We start from the raw sequence: 18,270 nt of genomic DNA, 5'->3' as shown, positions 1-18,270 counted from the left end.
TCATCATCAACAATCGGAATAAACAAAATATAATTTCAATTCCATATACTTTCAAAATTTTACCCTCGTAAGTTTACGTGGGATATCAGCATTTAAGTTTCAATCTTAAGCCATCTCAAGCCAAGTCTCAGTCGGCAGTTGCTCTCGTATGCAATTTTGGTTTTCAGTGCTGCATTGGTCTGGTGTCGATTACTTTAAATGATACAACTTTGTCCACCAACAGCGAAATTGATCAATCGTCGTATGGATTTATAATAACACTAACTGACCCGTCGAACTTCGTCTCGTCAGAAGAATTGTCAAAAGACTAAGTGGTCAACGTTTCTCTGCATTATTTTTCTGATTACTCAACCTACAATCAACGGAATTCTACACACGTTCGCTTTAGCTCCAAAAGAAGAAACATCACCAAAGATTAATGTGAAAATATGAAATAATTCTGTTAAGCGAAAATTGAACAAAAGCACAGATTTCTATTCTGAACAGTCCGTTTTATGGAATTACTCATACGTTCACCCGACAGAACAAACTTTGAAGCAGTTTATTATACAGAAAAATTTCTATTTTTGTGTTCGGTAGTAATTTTTGCAGCAACGATCTGTAAAATATTATTTTTACTGAAAGATACGTAAAATTTATCCAACTTCTATGTAAAAGTTACGGTTATTTGTTATTTACTGATACGGTCTATGAACTCTGAAATGCCATTTCTCTTGACGAACTCAGTGAAAGTTCTACCAATATTCGGAAAATTAATAAAAAATAATGAAGAATTTCAGTAACCATCACTATACATTCAGCAGAAATACAGATCTGTCAAATAACATAATTTTTCCGCGGACCCTCACGGACCGAAGAATGCGGCCAACATAGAAAATTACCATCGCCATCTGGAATCATCTCATCCTAAATTCAATTCACCGGCCACTACCGATCGCCAGATACTATATTACATAATGATACTACTCTAGTTTTAAGTTAGACGATAATTAAGATTAGTAAATACCCTTGGCATCTTAGAGCTTAAGCAGTGTGCCTTAATATTATATTATACTATTGAATAAAAAAAAAAACATAATTTTTGGACGTAAAAATGTGAAAATTTCTAGATTTTGCAGAGAAAAAATAGTGGTGCGAATTGATTGCTAGAAAAATAGATAATACTGATTCCTAGCGGTAATTTTTCATTTAGTGAATATATTCAAAAAGCCTTTTAAAAATTTTTATTTCAGTACTCTAAAAATATGAAGGTCGATCCCATATTCTACTGAATTGCATCCGAAAGATATCTGATCATTTTATTTGAATAAATTATTTCTGGAGAGCAAATGTAATTCAATGCATTTTTCACACGCAAATAAATTAATTAATCGGATGGAAATATATTTTGAAAACTAAATTGCTTCTTCCTTTTCCAGATCTCTAATACAATTTACTAAAACACAGTAATACTTCACGGGTTAAGTCGTTTACATATTTTTAGAATTGTGAAGTCATTAGAATTATGACAGATCGAAGTTCAGTGGAACTGTACCGATCATTCAGCAAATAAAACTTTTACTGAACGGATTACCGAATATTCAGCTGTTTGAAAGTCAGTAAAACTGTACCGACATCCGTAGAAATAATTCGGTGTGTACAGCTATTAAGCAGTGAGAAATTTTTCTCAGAATCTGTTCTGTACGTTCAAGTTATCAAAAAGTACAATGCGTATTTTAGAACTCTAATAAAATGGATATTTTCAGGTACTGTGGAACTTTTGATTGCTTGGAGACGACGCTTAAATTGTAATTTGATATTGATCTTACCAGTTTGAACATTCTTCACAGAATATGCAACATGAAATAACAGTCTCAATTCATTATGGTAATCATCTTGAACATTGATATCTAATAACCACTCACTGTGTGCGCTTAGTCTTATCTAAATCATTAGAAAGAAAAATGCAAGGAAAATCTCTTAGTTTGACCTTAGCGCTTCTACAGCACAATCTTTTCATTGATTCGTTAAAAAAATTTCAGATTGGTTAATCTTGCCATTCTCCATTCCCATCTCCATTGAACACAATTCATCAGCTGGTAAATGATATCAAAACTTCTTCTCCTACCTACAACGGTTTTCTAGAGTCATTTATGTCGTTTTCGCTTGATGCCAAACCTAACCCAGTTTCATCTCTAACTTCTGTCAAACCGTTTGTTTGAAGTCAGTTTCGAACCTAGTTTCAACGTTCGACGTTCGTTTGAACTGAAAATCGAATCAGTTTCGAACCTGGTTTTTTAATCAGTTTTACTCAAACCCCCCGTTGCTATGTGCGAAATCAACACAGTTTCGTGAAGTGTTTGTTTGATGAAACTACCTTGGGTCAGTTTCAGTTTTTTCAAGCGAAAACGACATTAGTAAGCAATAATTTTGATACCCATTTAAGCACGTGGTTCGAAATGACGAATCACATCCATCAAGTATGCATGTGAAATCTCCACACAAAATATCTCGTTGCGCGCCAAACAATATTTTAAACTATCTAGTATTCCTTTCTTCGACGGCCAAACATTTATGCAACTCGTTATGCGCCAAACACCTTTCGATGATCTAGCAATTATTGGCGACTTTTTCAGTGGAAAATCCCATTATCAATGCAAAACAACTTTATGGATTTTTCTCACTTTTCCGGTAAGTTTCCTAATTTTTCTTATGTACGAACCCGGTGGGGGTAAAAACTGATCAAATAAAAAAAGAATCATGTAAATCCATCCATGAACGGATGGATCCATACGTGATGCAATTACAAAGAATGATCTCTGCATTTTTATATATATAGATTCGGCGGACAAGAGTTTAATGAATTGATTACGGAATCCACGAGACTAAGAAGAGATTAAAAAGGAAACTAAAAATATCACGTCATCAATGTTCTTAAACCGCAAGTCTGGACGGAAATTATATCGAACAAAAATTATGATGATCATCGACTACTCCACGGATATCATTTTGAAAGCAGTTACGTTAGTCAGGAGAGACTATCAGGTGGATTTACATGTGCGATAAAATTTCTTCAATCTTATTTCCAATATAAAATTTACGATCAACTTACGACAAAAATGAGATAATTGTTTATCCACTCCCCTTTTTTTAATTTTCGGGTTGGTATTGCTGATTGGACTGTCAAGCTACCATTAGCAGAAAAACCTGTTTTAATACAATGTGGTGTAATGATACCTTTCTCATGTACATATAATATTGTGGTATTCAATTCAAAAAATTTCTCTTCGATTTTTGAAAGAAACCAAGAGATTGTTTGTGCATAACATACAGAATAAAACAGTACTTTGATTGTCTAAGTCATCGTTAAGAAAACGAAGTGGGTTTACTATTATATGCACTTTCGGCACCGGAACCCGAGAACCGGTATAATCAAAGTCGGTTCGTACGGCCACCAACTAACATGACACACAAACTCTTCTAGTACGCACTCTAAATTACGATTTAAATGTTTGTTGCATCCGAAAATATTTTAAGTGACGGTGTACAATATTGAACACACTTTACCCTATAACTCCGGAGCCGGAAGTCGGATCCGGATGAAATTCAGGAACCACGAGATCTTTCATTTGAATCTAAATTTGTCAAAATCGGTTCAACCATCTCCGAGAAAACCTCTTGAGATTATTTGACACACACACACACACACACACACACACACACACACACACACACACACACATAAAGACACACAAAGACATTGCTCAGCTCGATGAACTGAGTCGAATGGTATATGACACTTGGCCAATTTTCACTAGTCGGTTTTTCAAGTGATTGCATAACCTTTCTATATGAGAAAGGCAAAAATATTATTAGTTAACAATACATATACTTGAATTGTTGAAAACCCTCTGGAAAATGAAAGAAGCAGAGAAAATTGTAATTCAAAAACGTGCACAAACTTTATTCGCGGGAGAAGAATAGTTCATATGGAGAAGAATAGTTCATATGAAGGAGAAGAATAGTTCATAAGTACTCAAAAAATAATACAAATTGAGCAACGAATTCAAAACTACCGCAACTATTTAGCAACAAACTATTCACTAGGCTTCGATTTGTTTTGAAGCATATTTGGAAGGGAGGCTTCGCTAACTTCATATGAACTTAGCGAAGTTATAAAAAAATAAGAAAAAAATTGAGCAACAAATTCAAAATTACCGTAACTAATTAGCAACAAATTAGCAACAAATTATTCACTGGGCTTCGATTTGTTTTGAAGCATATATTGGAGGGGGGCTTCGCTAACTTCATATGAACTTAGCGAAGTACTGAAAAAAATTTAAAAAAAATTGAGCAACAAATTCAAAATTACCGTAACTAATTAGCAACAAATTAGCAACAAATTATTCACAGGGCTTCGATTTGTTTTGAAGCATATATTGGAGGGGGGCTTCGCTAACTTCATATGAACTTAGCGAAGTACTCAAAAAAATTAAAGAAAATTTGAGCAACAAATTCAAAATTACCGTAACTAATTAGCAACAAATTAGCAACAAATTATTCACTGGGCTTCGATTTGTTTTGAAGCATATATTGGAGGGGGGCTTCGCTAACTTCATATGAACTTAGCGAAGTACTCAAAAAAATTTAAAAAAAATTGAGCAACAAATTCAAAATTACCGTAACTAATTAGCAACAAATTAGCAACAAATTAGCAACAAATTATTCACTGGGCTTCGATTTGTTTTGAAGCATATATTGGAGGGGGGGCTTCGCTAACTTCATATGAACTTAGCGAAGTACTCAAAAAAATTAAAGAAAAATTGAGCAACAAATTCAAAATTACCGTAACTAATTAGCAACAAATTAGCAACAAATTATTCACTGGGCTTCGATTTGTTTTGAAGCATATATTGGAGGGGGGCTTCGCTAACTTCATATGAACTTAGCGAAGTACTCAAAAAAATTAAAAAAAAATTGAGCAACAAATTCAAAATTACCGTAACTAATTAGCAACAAATTAGCAACAAATTATTCACTGGGCTTCGATTTGTTTTGAAGCATATATTGGAGGGGGGCTTCGCTAGCTTCATATGAACTTAGCGAAGTACTGAAAAAAATTTTAAAAAAATTGAGCAACAAATTCAAAATTACCGTAACTAATTAGCAACAAATTAGCAACAAATTAGCAACAAATTATTCACTGGGCTTCGATTTGTTTTGAAGCATATATTGGAGGGGGGCTTCGCTAACTTCATATGAACTTAGCGAAGTACTCAAAAAAATTAAAAAAAAATTGAGCAACAAATTCAAAATTACCGTAACTAATTAGCAACAAATTAGCAACAAATTATTCACTGGGCTTCGATTTGTTTTGAAGCATATATTGGAGGGGGGCTTCGCTAACTTCATATAAACTTAGCGAAGTACTCAAAAAAATTAAAGAAAAATTGAGCAACAAATTCAAAATTACCGTAACTAATTAGCAACAAATTAGCAACAAATTATTCACTGGGCTTCGATTTGTTTTGAAGCATATATTGGAGGGGGGCTTCGCTAACTTCATATGAACTTAGCGAAGTACTCAAAAAAATTAAAAAAAAATTGAGCAACAAATTCAAAATTACCGTAACTAATTAGCAACAAATTAGCAACAAATTATTCACCTATTTTCGTTATCATCGGGGAGGGATGCCTCGCTAAGTTCATGCTCATGAATAACTTAAACTTGCTTTCTGTCTGTCTATTAACTTCATTTCCATAACTTTACCGACACACTATTGCATTTTATTTCAAGTTCCAGCCGCATCTTCTGGTTCCGCTTGCTAATTATTGATCCCTTGGACGCCAAACAACTCTTCAATCCATCGCCATTGAACCATCGAAGAACCGCACGTCGATCGACACATAAATTTAGTAATTCAAAAATCTCTCTGGATGAAAAAAGGTCCCTCGACCTGGTTTGCCCCTATGTAACCAAACACAAAAATTGAAAATCAGTCATTCAGGGGTTAGCCAAATTTTGCGCTAGGGCCGAGTTTAGCACTTAGCAGTTCAATTTGAACTGTTCTGCACTGATGAGTCAAAGAAGAAACGTAAAAATAATTGAAAATCAGTATTTATCTGTATGAAAATTGAATTATCGGTATTTTAAGAGAGCATATCTGTATTCCTGTTACGAGTACAAAGATCGGTAGAAATACCGTTAAATCGGTATAGTTGGCAGCGCTGATCTGCACGGTTAATACAACTGTCAAACAATGCAGTGCTGCCAAATCCTAAAACTGGCTTTAGTCTTATTATTGAGAAATCCGATTCTTGAAGTGAATGATTCATTTTCTCCAAGGAATATCTATTTTAGAAAAAAAATAATCTCGAAAAACTTTATAACTTTTTTTTGATTTATGTATCGGTCTCTGTATTTAGCACACTTAGTTTGTGAAATTTATTAGTTATCTTTATATGTCACATCACTGTTGGGAAAATCATAATCAGAAAAAGTTCATTTCACTATCACTCGTGAAAAAAATCTGAGATTTCCTAAAAAACTCAGTGATTGAAAAAATCCATTTCATTCATAAAACAAGCTTCGATGGTTCAATGACGATGGATTGAAGAGTTAAACAACGTCCAAGCGATCAATAATTAGCAAGCAGAAACACAAGATGCGGCTGGAGTTTTCCATAAAACGCACTAGTGCGTCGGTAGACTTATGGAAATGAAGGTCTATTAACTCTATTAAGACAGAAAGCAAGTTTGAGCTATTCGACGCTCGAGAGCTTGACAGATAGATACCTCCAGTAGAAAAAAAAAACTCTAAACCTCAAAGTTCACAAGTGATTTTTAGTGTAAGCAAATGATGAAGCGTCGGTAGACTTATGGAAATGAAGGTCTATTAACTCTATTAAGACAGAAAGCAAGTTTGAGCTATTCGACGCTCGAGAGCTTGACAGATAGATACCTCCAGTAGAAAAAAAAAACTCTAAACCTCAAAGTTCACAAGTGATTTTTAGTGTAAGCAAATGATGAAGAACTTTCACCCACAGAAATATTACTAAAGAGATAATCGATAAGTTTCATTTCGACACCGAAGTGATTCGTGGAAGACTTTATTATTAATCAATAAAAAAAATCTCTACTGAATAAATTCGCAACTGAGCCGTTACCGTTAGAAATATTTACTAAGATATTCTTGATGCACGTAGGGTGGACCATCAATATGAACATTTCAAGCAGTGATTATAGCGGCGAAAGGCGACTTTAATTCCAGCTGGCTGATTACACTGCACTATTTAGATTAAACCCAATAAAATGCTATTGAGCATGAATTCGATTCATAGAAGTAACAGGAGAGCAGCACTGTCAGCATGTCTCGAACTCACAGTAGGTGTTGCGTTTGAATGGCGCGTTTGAATTGGCATAGCGGTAGTCTGCGTTCCTGTTACTTCTGCCTACGTTATTCAAGCTAATATTTTGAAATCAGCTGCATAACATGATATGTGATTATTTTTATTCGTGTTTTTATTATCATTCTATAACTATTATCAACTACAGCACTTGTAAATAAATATCAAATACATCACCATTATTGATTCACTTATTAACCGTCCTACGCACATACAGAAAGGTTCAGTTTTTGTTCATCGGCGAATTTATTCATCATGTATATGCAAAGGGTTGAGATATAACGTCAATGAAAATTCAAATCCCAAAAAGCTTCTGTTCGAGAATTATATCAGATATATTCAATGTGCGAACTTTGAACTTCTTAAATATCAGGTGTACAACTTTGCTTCCGCCGTTTTTTTCCAAAGTTAATAGCTTAATTGCGAAGAAGTGCTTACATATGTATTATTCAAAGCATTGTCCGTCGCTAGCGATAACTTTTTCCCATCTTTCCGGCAATTTTCGGATCCCGGCTCGAAAAAAGGAGTCCTCTTTTGACGCTAACCATGAAGCAATCCATTTTTCCAACTCTTCGAAGGATTGAAATTCGAAGGATTGAAATTCGAAGGATTTCCAGGTACTTTTTGACCACTTTTGCGACGTGAGGCCGAGCATTGTCGTGTTGAAGGATGACTTTGTCATGTCGCTCTTGATATTTTGGCCGCTTTTCTTTTTGCGCGCGACTAAGGCGCATCAGTTGCGTTCGGTAGCGATCTCCTGTGATGGTTTCACCCGGTTTTAAGAGCTCGTACTAAATCACACCGAGCTGATCGCACCAAAATACAAATAAACACCTTAGCGGTTTTGCTTTCGAGGAAGTAGCATGCCCGGGCTTTCCCCATGATTTTTTGCGTTTAGGATTATCGTATCGAACCACCGGTTAGGATTCGATGTAAAAACCCCTCACGATTTTGTCTTTGAAGCAGACGGCGCTCGATGTCCCTCGGTTTCAACTCCACCAAGTTTCCTTCTTTCTAAATCATACCCAGGGCCTTGAGACGTTTTGAAATGGCTTGCTGACTCACTCCCAACGATTCGGTAAGCTCTTCTTGGGTTTGACACGAATCTTCATCAAGCAATACTTCTAGTTGTTAATCTTTGAAGGTTTTTTCTCTTCCACCACCATGTTTGTCTTCGACATCGAAATCACAATTTTTAAAACGTTGAAACCACCCCCGACACGTTCTTTTACTCAGAGCAGCATCACCGAAAATTTCTGAGAGCATTCGATGCGCTTCAGCTGCATTTTTTTCGAATTGTAACAGAAAAGTAAAACTTCCCGCAAATGGGCACATAAACAGACCCCCGAGAATTGGGCACATAAACAGACCTTTTCGAGCGTGAATAATACGAAAACAAGAACAACTATCACTGAAACGGCGATGACAATTCGTTAGGCACTGTACACACTCACTTTAAAGGCATTATCATCTATCTAATTTGACCAGGCGGTACAGCCACCTATCGGAAAACGGCGGAAGCAAAGTTGTACACCTGATATCATCTAGCAGAATGTTCACTAGTGAACTTTTCAGAACTGACGACTCATTGAAACTCAATTTTCGTTGTTTCGTACAGGGGTTTAAATGAAACATTACGAACAAATGTAAATCTCGGCACTAAGAGACGTTTGAATATTTTTTGAAACAACTATCTTGCAATTTCATTATAAGTTGAAACTCCCAATTCCACTTTAATCATTCCTGAAACATAAAAAGCGATTACAGAACATTCAACGAGACAGGAAAATAAAATCGGAGATCATAAAGAAAATATAGATTCACTGAATAATTTCAAAATATCTGCATCTAAGCTGTGGGTTTTAAACTAACATAACAGTAATTGTTTGCAAATACTGTCAAATGCATTATGAAAGTAATTATTAGGAACTTATTCAGCAAATAACAATGTTCATTGGCTACTAATACAATGCAGGAAAATTCCTTGTGTTATTATTGTGATTAGACGGATTTGGAAAAAATCATACTTTTTGTTTAAAATTCGACTTATTATTTACTGAAACCCTTAGGGAAAAAACGTCTGAGCTGGGCGAAGAAACATAAAGACCGGTAGATATTAATTTTCCGGACTGCAGAAATTTTGAGAGATCGGAATCCACTGAATCGTGCCTAATTGGGAAACTGTACCGCGTTCATTTAGCGCACTGTGAAACATATGATAAAGGAGAATTTTTATTTTTTCCATAAATACGTTTGTTTCTTAAAGCAATTTACATAAGTTTTTCTTCGCCGTAGCATCATTTTTACATAGAATTCTTATCCTAATCTATTACTAATAAAGTCACAACGATTTGAGTTCAATAAAACATATTCCTCTTGTTATTTAAATATCATATTATTTGAACCAAACGATTAACTGCTATAAATTATAAAATAAGCTGAAATTTTTATTCATTTTGTTGTTGATTTTATAACCTATATGGAGTTTGTTTTTATCAGCACATCATTTTTATTAACATTTTGCTATTGGATGGACGCAGTAGGAGGATAGAATTTTTATGACCAAAAAGATTTTTGGATCCAATAACAGAATCATTAGGACAATAACTCGACATTTCAATACTATTTCTGTCATAACTTGAACAAGGAAAATTACATCGCAATTTTAAACTAATCTTTCCGATCTTCAGACGCAAGCTACCTCGGAGCAAACTTGCAAAAAAGTATATTCACAATTTCCAACAATCACTCAACGATTGTAGGCAACAATTGAAAGAAATAATTATTTTCAAAACACGTACATCTTCAAGAATATACTAAAAGTCACATCATGGTTCTCTACTCAATTTCAATTGTTCAGTCGATGAAAATCAATTTAGCAACTACAAACTATATGGCCATCACAGTATCTAATATGTAACAACGGTTTCGTTTGGTTGCTCAATGCATTTTATCGCTAGTTGCCGTGTTTTTGATACATTAGAAATATGCTAACTAAAACAGTAATTCATCTCCGCCAAACAGTCGATACTTATGGCCCTCTTCCATCACAGCTAATCGTGTTATTGTCCAAACAATCAGTTGTTAATTTCAGCCACATTCTGTTCGCAACTAGTAGTGCAATACATTCATCGAATTTTCAACACCACGGTGCATCAACCGTGTTGAGCAAACAGCAATCACCCTTGCCATCAACACCGTCAAGCAGCCGTGAACAGAAGGAAATTGCATCTCCGCATCTAACGCCTTTCGGTGCATCAAAATCTGACGCCCGTTTTTTTCTTCTTTCGTTTGTTTTCCACCGTTGAAGATAGATCCGACTAATGTAAAGCGAAACAAGAATTGATGGCGTTGTGCGGTGGTATATTCCCTTTTTCCACTGATTATGCAACATGCACTATGCGAGATTCTTGGACTTTTGCCCAACTGGTCGTCGGTTATGCAAAAATCGAACTGATCTAAGCCAACGATAGGAAACGATTCAGTAGCAGCAGAATCAGCAGAGGGGGAGGGGAGGAGGGGACGAAGGTTCTCCTGTGATCTAGGGTAGATGCAACCGAGTGTGGCACAATGATGGGGAAACCTAGGACCGAAGCAGCCACAGCGTGACTAAACTTTGAATACCTCCGTTTCGGACGACCGTCCAACGAGAATGAACTTTTCCCGCCCCCCTAAGCCCGTGGGCCGCGGATCGATACGTATAGTGAATGTTTTAGAACAGTCACGCAGTCGGAAAATGTGGGACTTTCCCAAGCTTCTTCAGACCAGCTGCTGCCAATAATGTTGATGTCTACGAGCGAAGGCAAAGGCACGTAGGCTCTCTGCACCACTTGCTGCTGGCCGAGAGCATCCAATAAGAGGGTTCCGGGGTGATAGCGTCGATCGAGGTCGTGTTGCACTCTGCTGGGAATAACAGTAAACCTTGTGAGGCTGGCGTAAACACAAGAGTGAACACCGTAACTGGCGCGCCATTTCCATCGAGTTTTGTAGGGTCTGTTGTTTTTTTCTTCAACTTCTAACAGATGCAATCCGGGGTCCAAACTTCAAGGGAAATGTAACTTCACGCGGTACTGGGTTTGATCTCCCTCAAGCATAATGTTCTCGGTGAGAACGTTTCCACCCGGAAACAAATGATGATTGTCGGTTTCTGTTGTTTCTGCAACTAACTAATTTTTACCTTTCTTGTTTTCTTTTTCTTTGCAGCAAAAATGAAAATATTTTTGCCATTAGTGGTGTGGATTGTGCTGTTTTTTCGGACGGTGAGTAAATTTTATTGTTCTTTTTTTTTCATAATTGGTAGCTACGTTGCCCAATTGGCTGTGACTAGCTTAGTAAACAGTGTGGTACGCATATTTCAATTAACAACCAATTACGTTTACGGTTGTACTTTCAACAAGCAGATATTTTGTTAATGTTTAAGGAATCGAGAAATTTCAGCAGAAACAAAGCCAGTATGTCGCATTTGAAAGTGGAACGGAAATCACGATTCAGGCAAAAAAGTCATAAATTCAAACTAGTTCGCAGTACTAGCGGTACCGATTACGATTTTTTTATGATCTCATAATTCCATGATTATCTTTTTTTCTGTAACACACCGTGCGAAAAATGATTGAGTGCATTATAAGTAGCGCAGTAAAGTTTCAATTCACTCAATTGTGATAGCATACACTTAGCCATGAATCATAAGTTGAATGAGCAGCACTCAATTAATTCGTTCCACTTTCAATACAAACGCATCTCTATCGCTCATCAGCCTATCGTTTAACTCCAACACATGAGAATATATGTCTACCAATTGATTGAATGAAATGATCCCAAATGAACCTCCGGTAAATAACTCATGAACTCGTTCAAGATAATGGATGATTGGTAGAAAAAGTGTTGTTGGTTCAAATGTTGGCCATCGAATAAACCGTTAATTACTTTCTCCACAAGAAACAAACATTCAGGCTGACGTATGAACTGTGTGCAAACCTTTTGAATAAACAGCCTGGCGAATACTTGCAAATGTCACCGCGAACGCTACTAGCTTAGGTGGTGAAGTTTTCACGTCAAAATTTTTGTTTTGGTTTAGGCTAATACCGCTAGTTATTTTTTCTTTAGTTCCGGTTGAATCCACGTCCACGTTTTCAAACGTCTTGTATGTATGTATGTATGTATGTTTGAAGCTACCATCAGTTCAAGGCATTACCAATGAATGCGGGTAGACTTACAATAGATCCGAATTTGATTATCAGATAGCTTTCATATAATTGCTGTTAAGAAGGCCAAAATGGGTTTTGAGGAGCCGGCGCCTTCCAGCAAGAACATCCGGTCATATAATAAAGAATTTCGCTGTACCAGCTTAAACCCGCCTGATGGTTTGTTTGTTAGAAGGGTGCGTCCTACTCATTTCAGACCTTCAGGGAAAATCACAAAGCTTCCCCCACGTGACTCAGGTTGGCAATCCACTCCATCATCCAGTCATTCACTTGTAAGATACCCTGATGCACTCCCTGCCCCTCCCCGTTGTCGATATACTTGAGCATAATACAATATAATATAATATAATATAATATAATAAAATATAATATAATATAATATAATATAAATTTATATAAAAAATATAATATAATATAATACAGCACAATATAATATATTAGATCTACTACCAAGCTAGTACAAACTTTTTTTAAAAGCTATGTAAAGCATACAAGTGAAAATCCGTTAAAAATTGCCGTTGCACACGACTTTGCACGTATGAATGTCTGTTGGATATCTGTTCTCTGTGATATAACATAATATAATATATTGTAATGTAATAATATATAACATAATATAATACAGTATAATATAATATAATAAAGTGTTGCATCGTATTTTTTGGACGCTTGAGCCCAAATTTTTTTGAACTCCTGCATGTCCCCAGCTGCCTTACCAGTCTTCTTGAAAACCCTCTTCACGATTGCCCATCAACGTTCGATGGGTCGAAGCTGAGGGTAATTTGGTGGGTTGATATTTTTCCCAACAAAATTAATACCCTTTTCCGCAAGCCAATTGACAGTGGTTTTGGCATAGTGAGCCGACGCTAAATCCGGACAAAACAGTGGAGGTGTACTATGCTTCTTATATAAAGACAGCAATCTCTTCTGGAGACACTCAGATCGATAGATCGATAGAATTTCAAACGCACAAACAAGTAAACAAACGAAAGCTAACAGCCAAACGCACAGTATGCTGTGATCTGAGTATAAAAACCCATCACAAATACATGCGTACAACACAAATGTATGTGGATAGCTTATTTTCGATACACTGCTTATAATACAATGTAATATAATTCAATTCAATATATAAAAAATAATGCAACAACCAACAGAACATACTACCATAAATATTGCACTTTAGGATGAGCTTCAAACTACAAGCCATTTCGCACCCTCTCATTCTTATATTCTTATATTGACCAAATGTCATCATAGACGCTCGGGGAGGCATGAGATAGGAACTTGTGAGGACTTAGTTATCTCACCATTTGACGACCACATCCAAACGTCTTGAGAACAAAATGCGAATTTCACACCTGCTGATATCAATTAATAAATGTTCTAACTGTTGTAGTTGAATTTTCTTTGTAATACACAAAACGTTTTCGTCCTTCCGGAACTAAGTGAAACATTTTGTAAAATTACCCGATCAGCAAGCAATAACAAGTTCACAACAGAAAGCAGTTTTCTTTACACGTATTGATACAAGTCTGGTTTCTATAGTAGTTAAAATAGAAAAATTTTCTAGCAAACATCAAAACGAGAAACAGTTTAGATATAATTCTGTTATGATGCGTTAATCAGGTAGAGAGACCAGTCGAATAAGTAGCCGTAGTGAGCCCATGGTTTTCAGCGTAGAACAAATTTGATTTTTTTATAGGTTCTTGAAAAACGTTGGTCGTGTCTGAATATGTTATCTGTACTTTTTAGAACGTAGGCTTAATTTCGCAGGCTGAAAACCATTTCGCGAATAATTTTAACCTGTGGAAATAATGTTGAGCCAATACAAAAGAGCAGATACAAAACGAAATTTTTGGAAGTTTACTGTCGAAGACATGCACGCCATTCAGTAGTTTGGCAGGAAAGCACAGACATGATGACGTGACAAAACTTCAATACTGCAATATAACAATAACGTCATAATTCTACATATTCCGAAAAAAAGTCAAGAGCAAAAAAACAGCGTAATGCGCACACGTTCGGGCGAACGCAATTTCACATACACATGAACCCGCGTGATAAAACAACTAATAGTCTATATTTGAATATTACACATATACGGGAAGTGAAATACTGAACATCTTCCAAAAAAATTTTTACAGAAAAACTACAACTTTGGGAGAACTGCTCCTGTAAACGATATTTTTCGCTCGTTTTTTCCGTGTGTGGATTAAAATATACTATGGGTTTTCTAATATTCAAACTTTATGCAAAAGCAACCGATTTGTAGCGTACAGAATTGTTGCATGACTGATATTACGATCCTTTCGACGCTAAGAATCCTTTCAGATCGGGGTTCGAACATACGACAGCTGGCTTGTAAGACCATTTGTGCATTAAACCGCCAACACGGGACAATTTTATGCAATTATTATTATTATTTATAGGAGACCACTATAGTCTTAATTTTATGTAAAAATATCGAGTCATTTCTGAGATATAATTACTAAAAGTACTATGTATTTGTAAAAAAATACCTCAACAAAAAGCTAGAATCAAATGTCTATTGAAATAAATCGAATGCTCTCTGTATATTTTACTATTGAAAAAAATACAACCGAAATGCAGAATATTATTCAAAATTTAATTTTTTTCGCAAATTGGTTCACAGCCTCAATGCATTTTACTATTCATGTTAAATAAAGTTTTATTTACTTTTTTCTAATCAAAATTTAACATCACTTAGACAGGCAGACCGAGGAATCGAGAGGAATATTTGTAAGCTGAAAATAGTGGTAACAGATGGTCAAAAACCTACCAAGACTTCAGAATCGACTTGCGCTTTCAGATATATACTACTATGTAGAGCCTCACATTCACGTCATTTCCGCTTGATGCCAAAATCTAACCCAGATTTCACTCTAACTGCTGTCAACCAGTTAAATTGAAGCCAGTTTCGAACCTACACACTTAAAAAATGTTGCATCTTCTTAGATGCACATAAAAGGAGCGTCGCGATTCACTTACATTCACAATACATAGCATGTAAAGATAAGTCATATCATTAACTTCACAGTTATTTTAACTGAAGTTTAGATCGATACAGACGCAAAATTTATATTTACATGTTAGTACATGTAATATTGTTTCATCACCGAAGAAATTACGACATACTTGAATTTACGTCAAGCGTAAATTTCATTTTTTCTAAGAGTGTAGTTTCAACGTTATTAGAATGAAAGCAGACCTAATTTCGATTCTTATATCGGGTTTGCTCTCAGCTAAAGTGCGAACCCAACACAGTTTCGTGAAAAGTGTTAGCTTAAGGAAACTACACTGGGTCAGCTTTTACAAATGTGAAGACTTTGGCCAGAAGTGGAAATACTTTAATAAAAGATGTTACGATCAAAAATTGGTTTCACTTCAACTTGACGCCTATGTTTATTATGAATCAATAAAACATTTTTTTCTTCAGTTGTAGAAACGGTATTTCATATTATTTTGCTCGTGCATTGAAAAAACCCAGACTACTCGCACGCCAATTAGGCAAAATTGTTGAATGAGGCTAAATCGATTGTCACCATTGTGATAAAAGAATTCAGAAAACGTTTTTCGACAGCAGAACTGGACTGAACAGAAATCTAAACCTGGAGGCCTCAGAAACGTCAATAAGGTGGTCAATTGTTTCGAGCAGAACCCAAACCTCTCCGAGACAGATGTCGCAAACCTGCTTGGTTTTTGTCTACAACCAATATTCAATGGTACTGTTTTAAAATTTGGCATGCGAAGATGGGAATAGTGGTAGAATCTAATTTATTCTAATCAAAAAATATTCAAATCTTCCGGGTTATTTTGATTGTTCCTATATGTCTCAAACTCGTTGAATCGCACAAATATAATACAATATTTTAATAATAATGCCCGCATGACCACGAATAAATACGAAATAAAAGTACAAGAACTCGGTGCGTGTCGTAGCTGCTTTCATTACGTCTTAGCGTCGTATATATCGAAGCATTCAGGATTTTTTTTTCATAATCACTAATAAAATACAAGTGTTTGAAAAGTTATCTTTTATCAGGTTTGTGCTGATGCGCGCAGTTCCTTTTAGCTAAGGAGTGTATCAAAAATAAGCTATCCACAAATTTTTCTTTCAAATTATGATAAACAACGATATTTTATTCAAACTAAAAATTGATCCTTTATTGTACGACGTTAAACTTGAGCATAATGAAAACCGGATGAAATTTAAGTTATTCCAGCACGAATTTTCGAACTTTTGATCTAACGCTTTTCATCAAGTTCCGGACAAGATTTGCATCGCAGTTTTTAGACGCTTGAGCCCAAATTTTTTGAACTCCTGCATGTTCCCAGCTGCCTTACCAGTCTTCTTTAAGACCCGCTTCACGATTGCCCAGTAACGTTCTATGGATCGAAGCTGATGGCAATTTGGTGGATTGATATTTTTCTCGACGAAATTTATACCCTTTTCCGCAAGCCAAATGAGAGTGGTTTTGACATAGTGAGCCGACGCTAAATCCGGCCAAAACAGTGGAGGTGTACTATGCTTCTTATAGATAGGCACCAATCTCTTCTGAAGACACTCAGATCAATAGATTTCTGCATTTATAGTTCCGGTAGTGTAAAAAACGGTTGACTTCAAACCACATGAACATATTGTTTGCCATACCAGTACCTTACGACGAATTTATACACTTGAATCGACCTGTCCGCATCGCTCACATCCTCCCCAACGACGACAGTAAAGTATTGTGGACCTAGAAGTGTTTTTGAGCCCTCCTTTACATAAGTCTCATCGTCCATCAAAACGCATGCATCCGGACACTGCAAAAGACGCGAATACAATTTCCGGGCTCTTGTAGCTGCTCGCTTCTTCTGTTCTACACATTCTGATTCCTGATTCTGCTTCTTGTAGGGCTTCAGGTGATTTCGCCTCTTGATACGCTGGATCATTCCGACACTCGTCCGTGCTGTTTTTGGCCAAATCACGTATTGACATAGATTTGTTCTTAATGATTAGAGGTACCACTTTATGGTCCAGTTTCGGGTTGGAAAAACCGGGTTTTCTGCCTCTTCCTGGTAGCTCATCCACTGAATAGTGTTCCCCAAACTTATTAATGATGGTTTTAACACTGGCATGATGAATTCCAAACCGCTTCGCCAATTTTCGCATAGTAATACCCTTCTCACTTGGGCCATGTGTCCAAAACCTTAATTTTCACTTCCTTTTCAATACGCGACATTTTGAAAACGCAGAATTTCAACCGCACAAACAAGTAAACAAACGAAAGCTGTCAGCCAAACGCACAGTACGCTATGATCTGAACATAAAAAGCCATCACAAATACATGCGTACAACACAAATGTATGTGGATAGCTTATTTTCGATACACTTCTTATAATTGAACTCTATATACATTTAATCAATTCAATGCAAATGATGCGATTTGCGTTACGGCACTTAGCGTGGGAAGATCCTTAAAACTCGCCCAGAGACAAAGATTGCTGAGACTTTTTAAGACGTGGAATACTGGAACTGTGGCTTTGGCATCGTTCGTTTCAGAAAGTACATTAGAAAAATCAAATATTCTCAAGTGAATATTGTGATATTCGTTCAATATTATCTGAAAGATCTTTCCATTAAGGATTAGAAATCGTTTCCTCCCAGAGTTAAAACA

The 18,270-nt window shown here is 36.0% G+C and overlaps 1 protein-coding gene across 1 annotated transcript in view; it reads left to right on the top strand.

Moving 5' to 3' along the window:
• LOC131427166 (uncharacterized) overlaps positions 1-18,270 on the top strand; it is a 334,261-nt gene that overhangs the window by 14,968 nt on the left and 301,023 nt on the right. The window contains exon 2 of the mRNA XM_058590132.1: positions 11,589-11,644. Within this exon, the coding sequence (XP_058446115.1) occupies positions 11,589-11,644 (56 nt within the window). The remainder of the gene's footprint in view (positions 1-11,588; positions 11,645-18,270) is intronic.

The sequence above is a fragment of the Malaya genurostris genome, chromosome 2 (assembly GCF_030247185.1).
Source record: "Malaya genurostris strain Urasoe2022 chromosome 2, Malgen_1.1, whole genome shotgun sequence".
In the NCBI taxonomy this organism is placed as follows: Eukaryota; Metazoa; Arthropoda; class Insecta; order Diptera; family Culicidae; genus Malaya; species Malaya genurostris.
The sequence above is the reverse complement of the archived record's forward strand: the minus strand, read 5'-3'. Positions and strand labels throughout refer to the sequence as shown.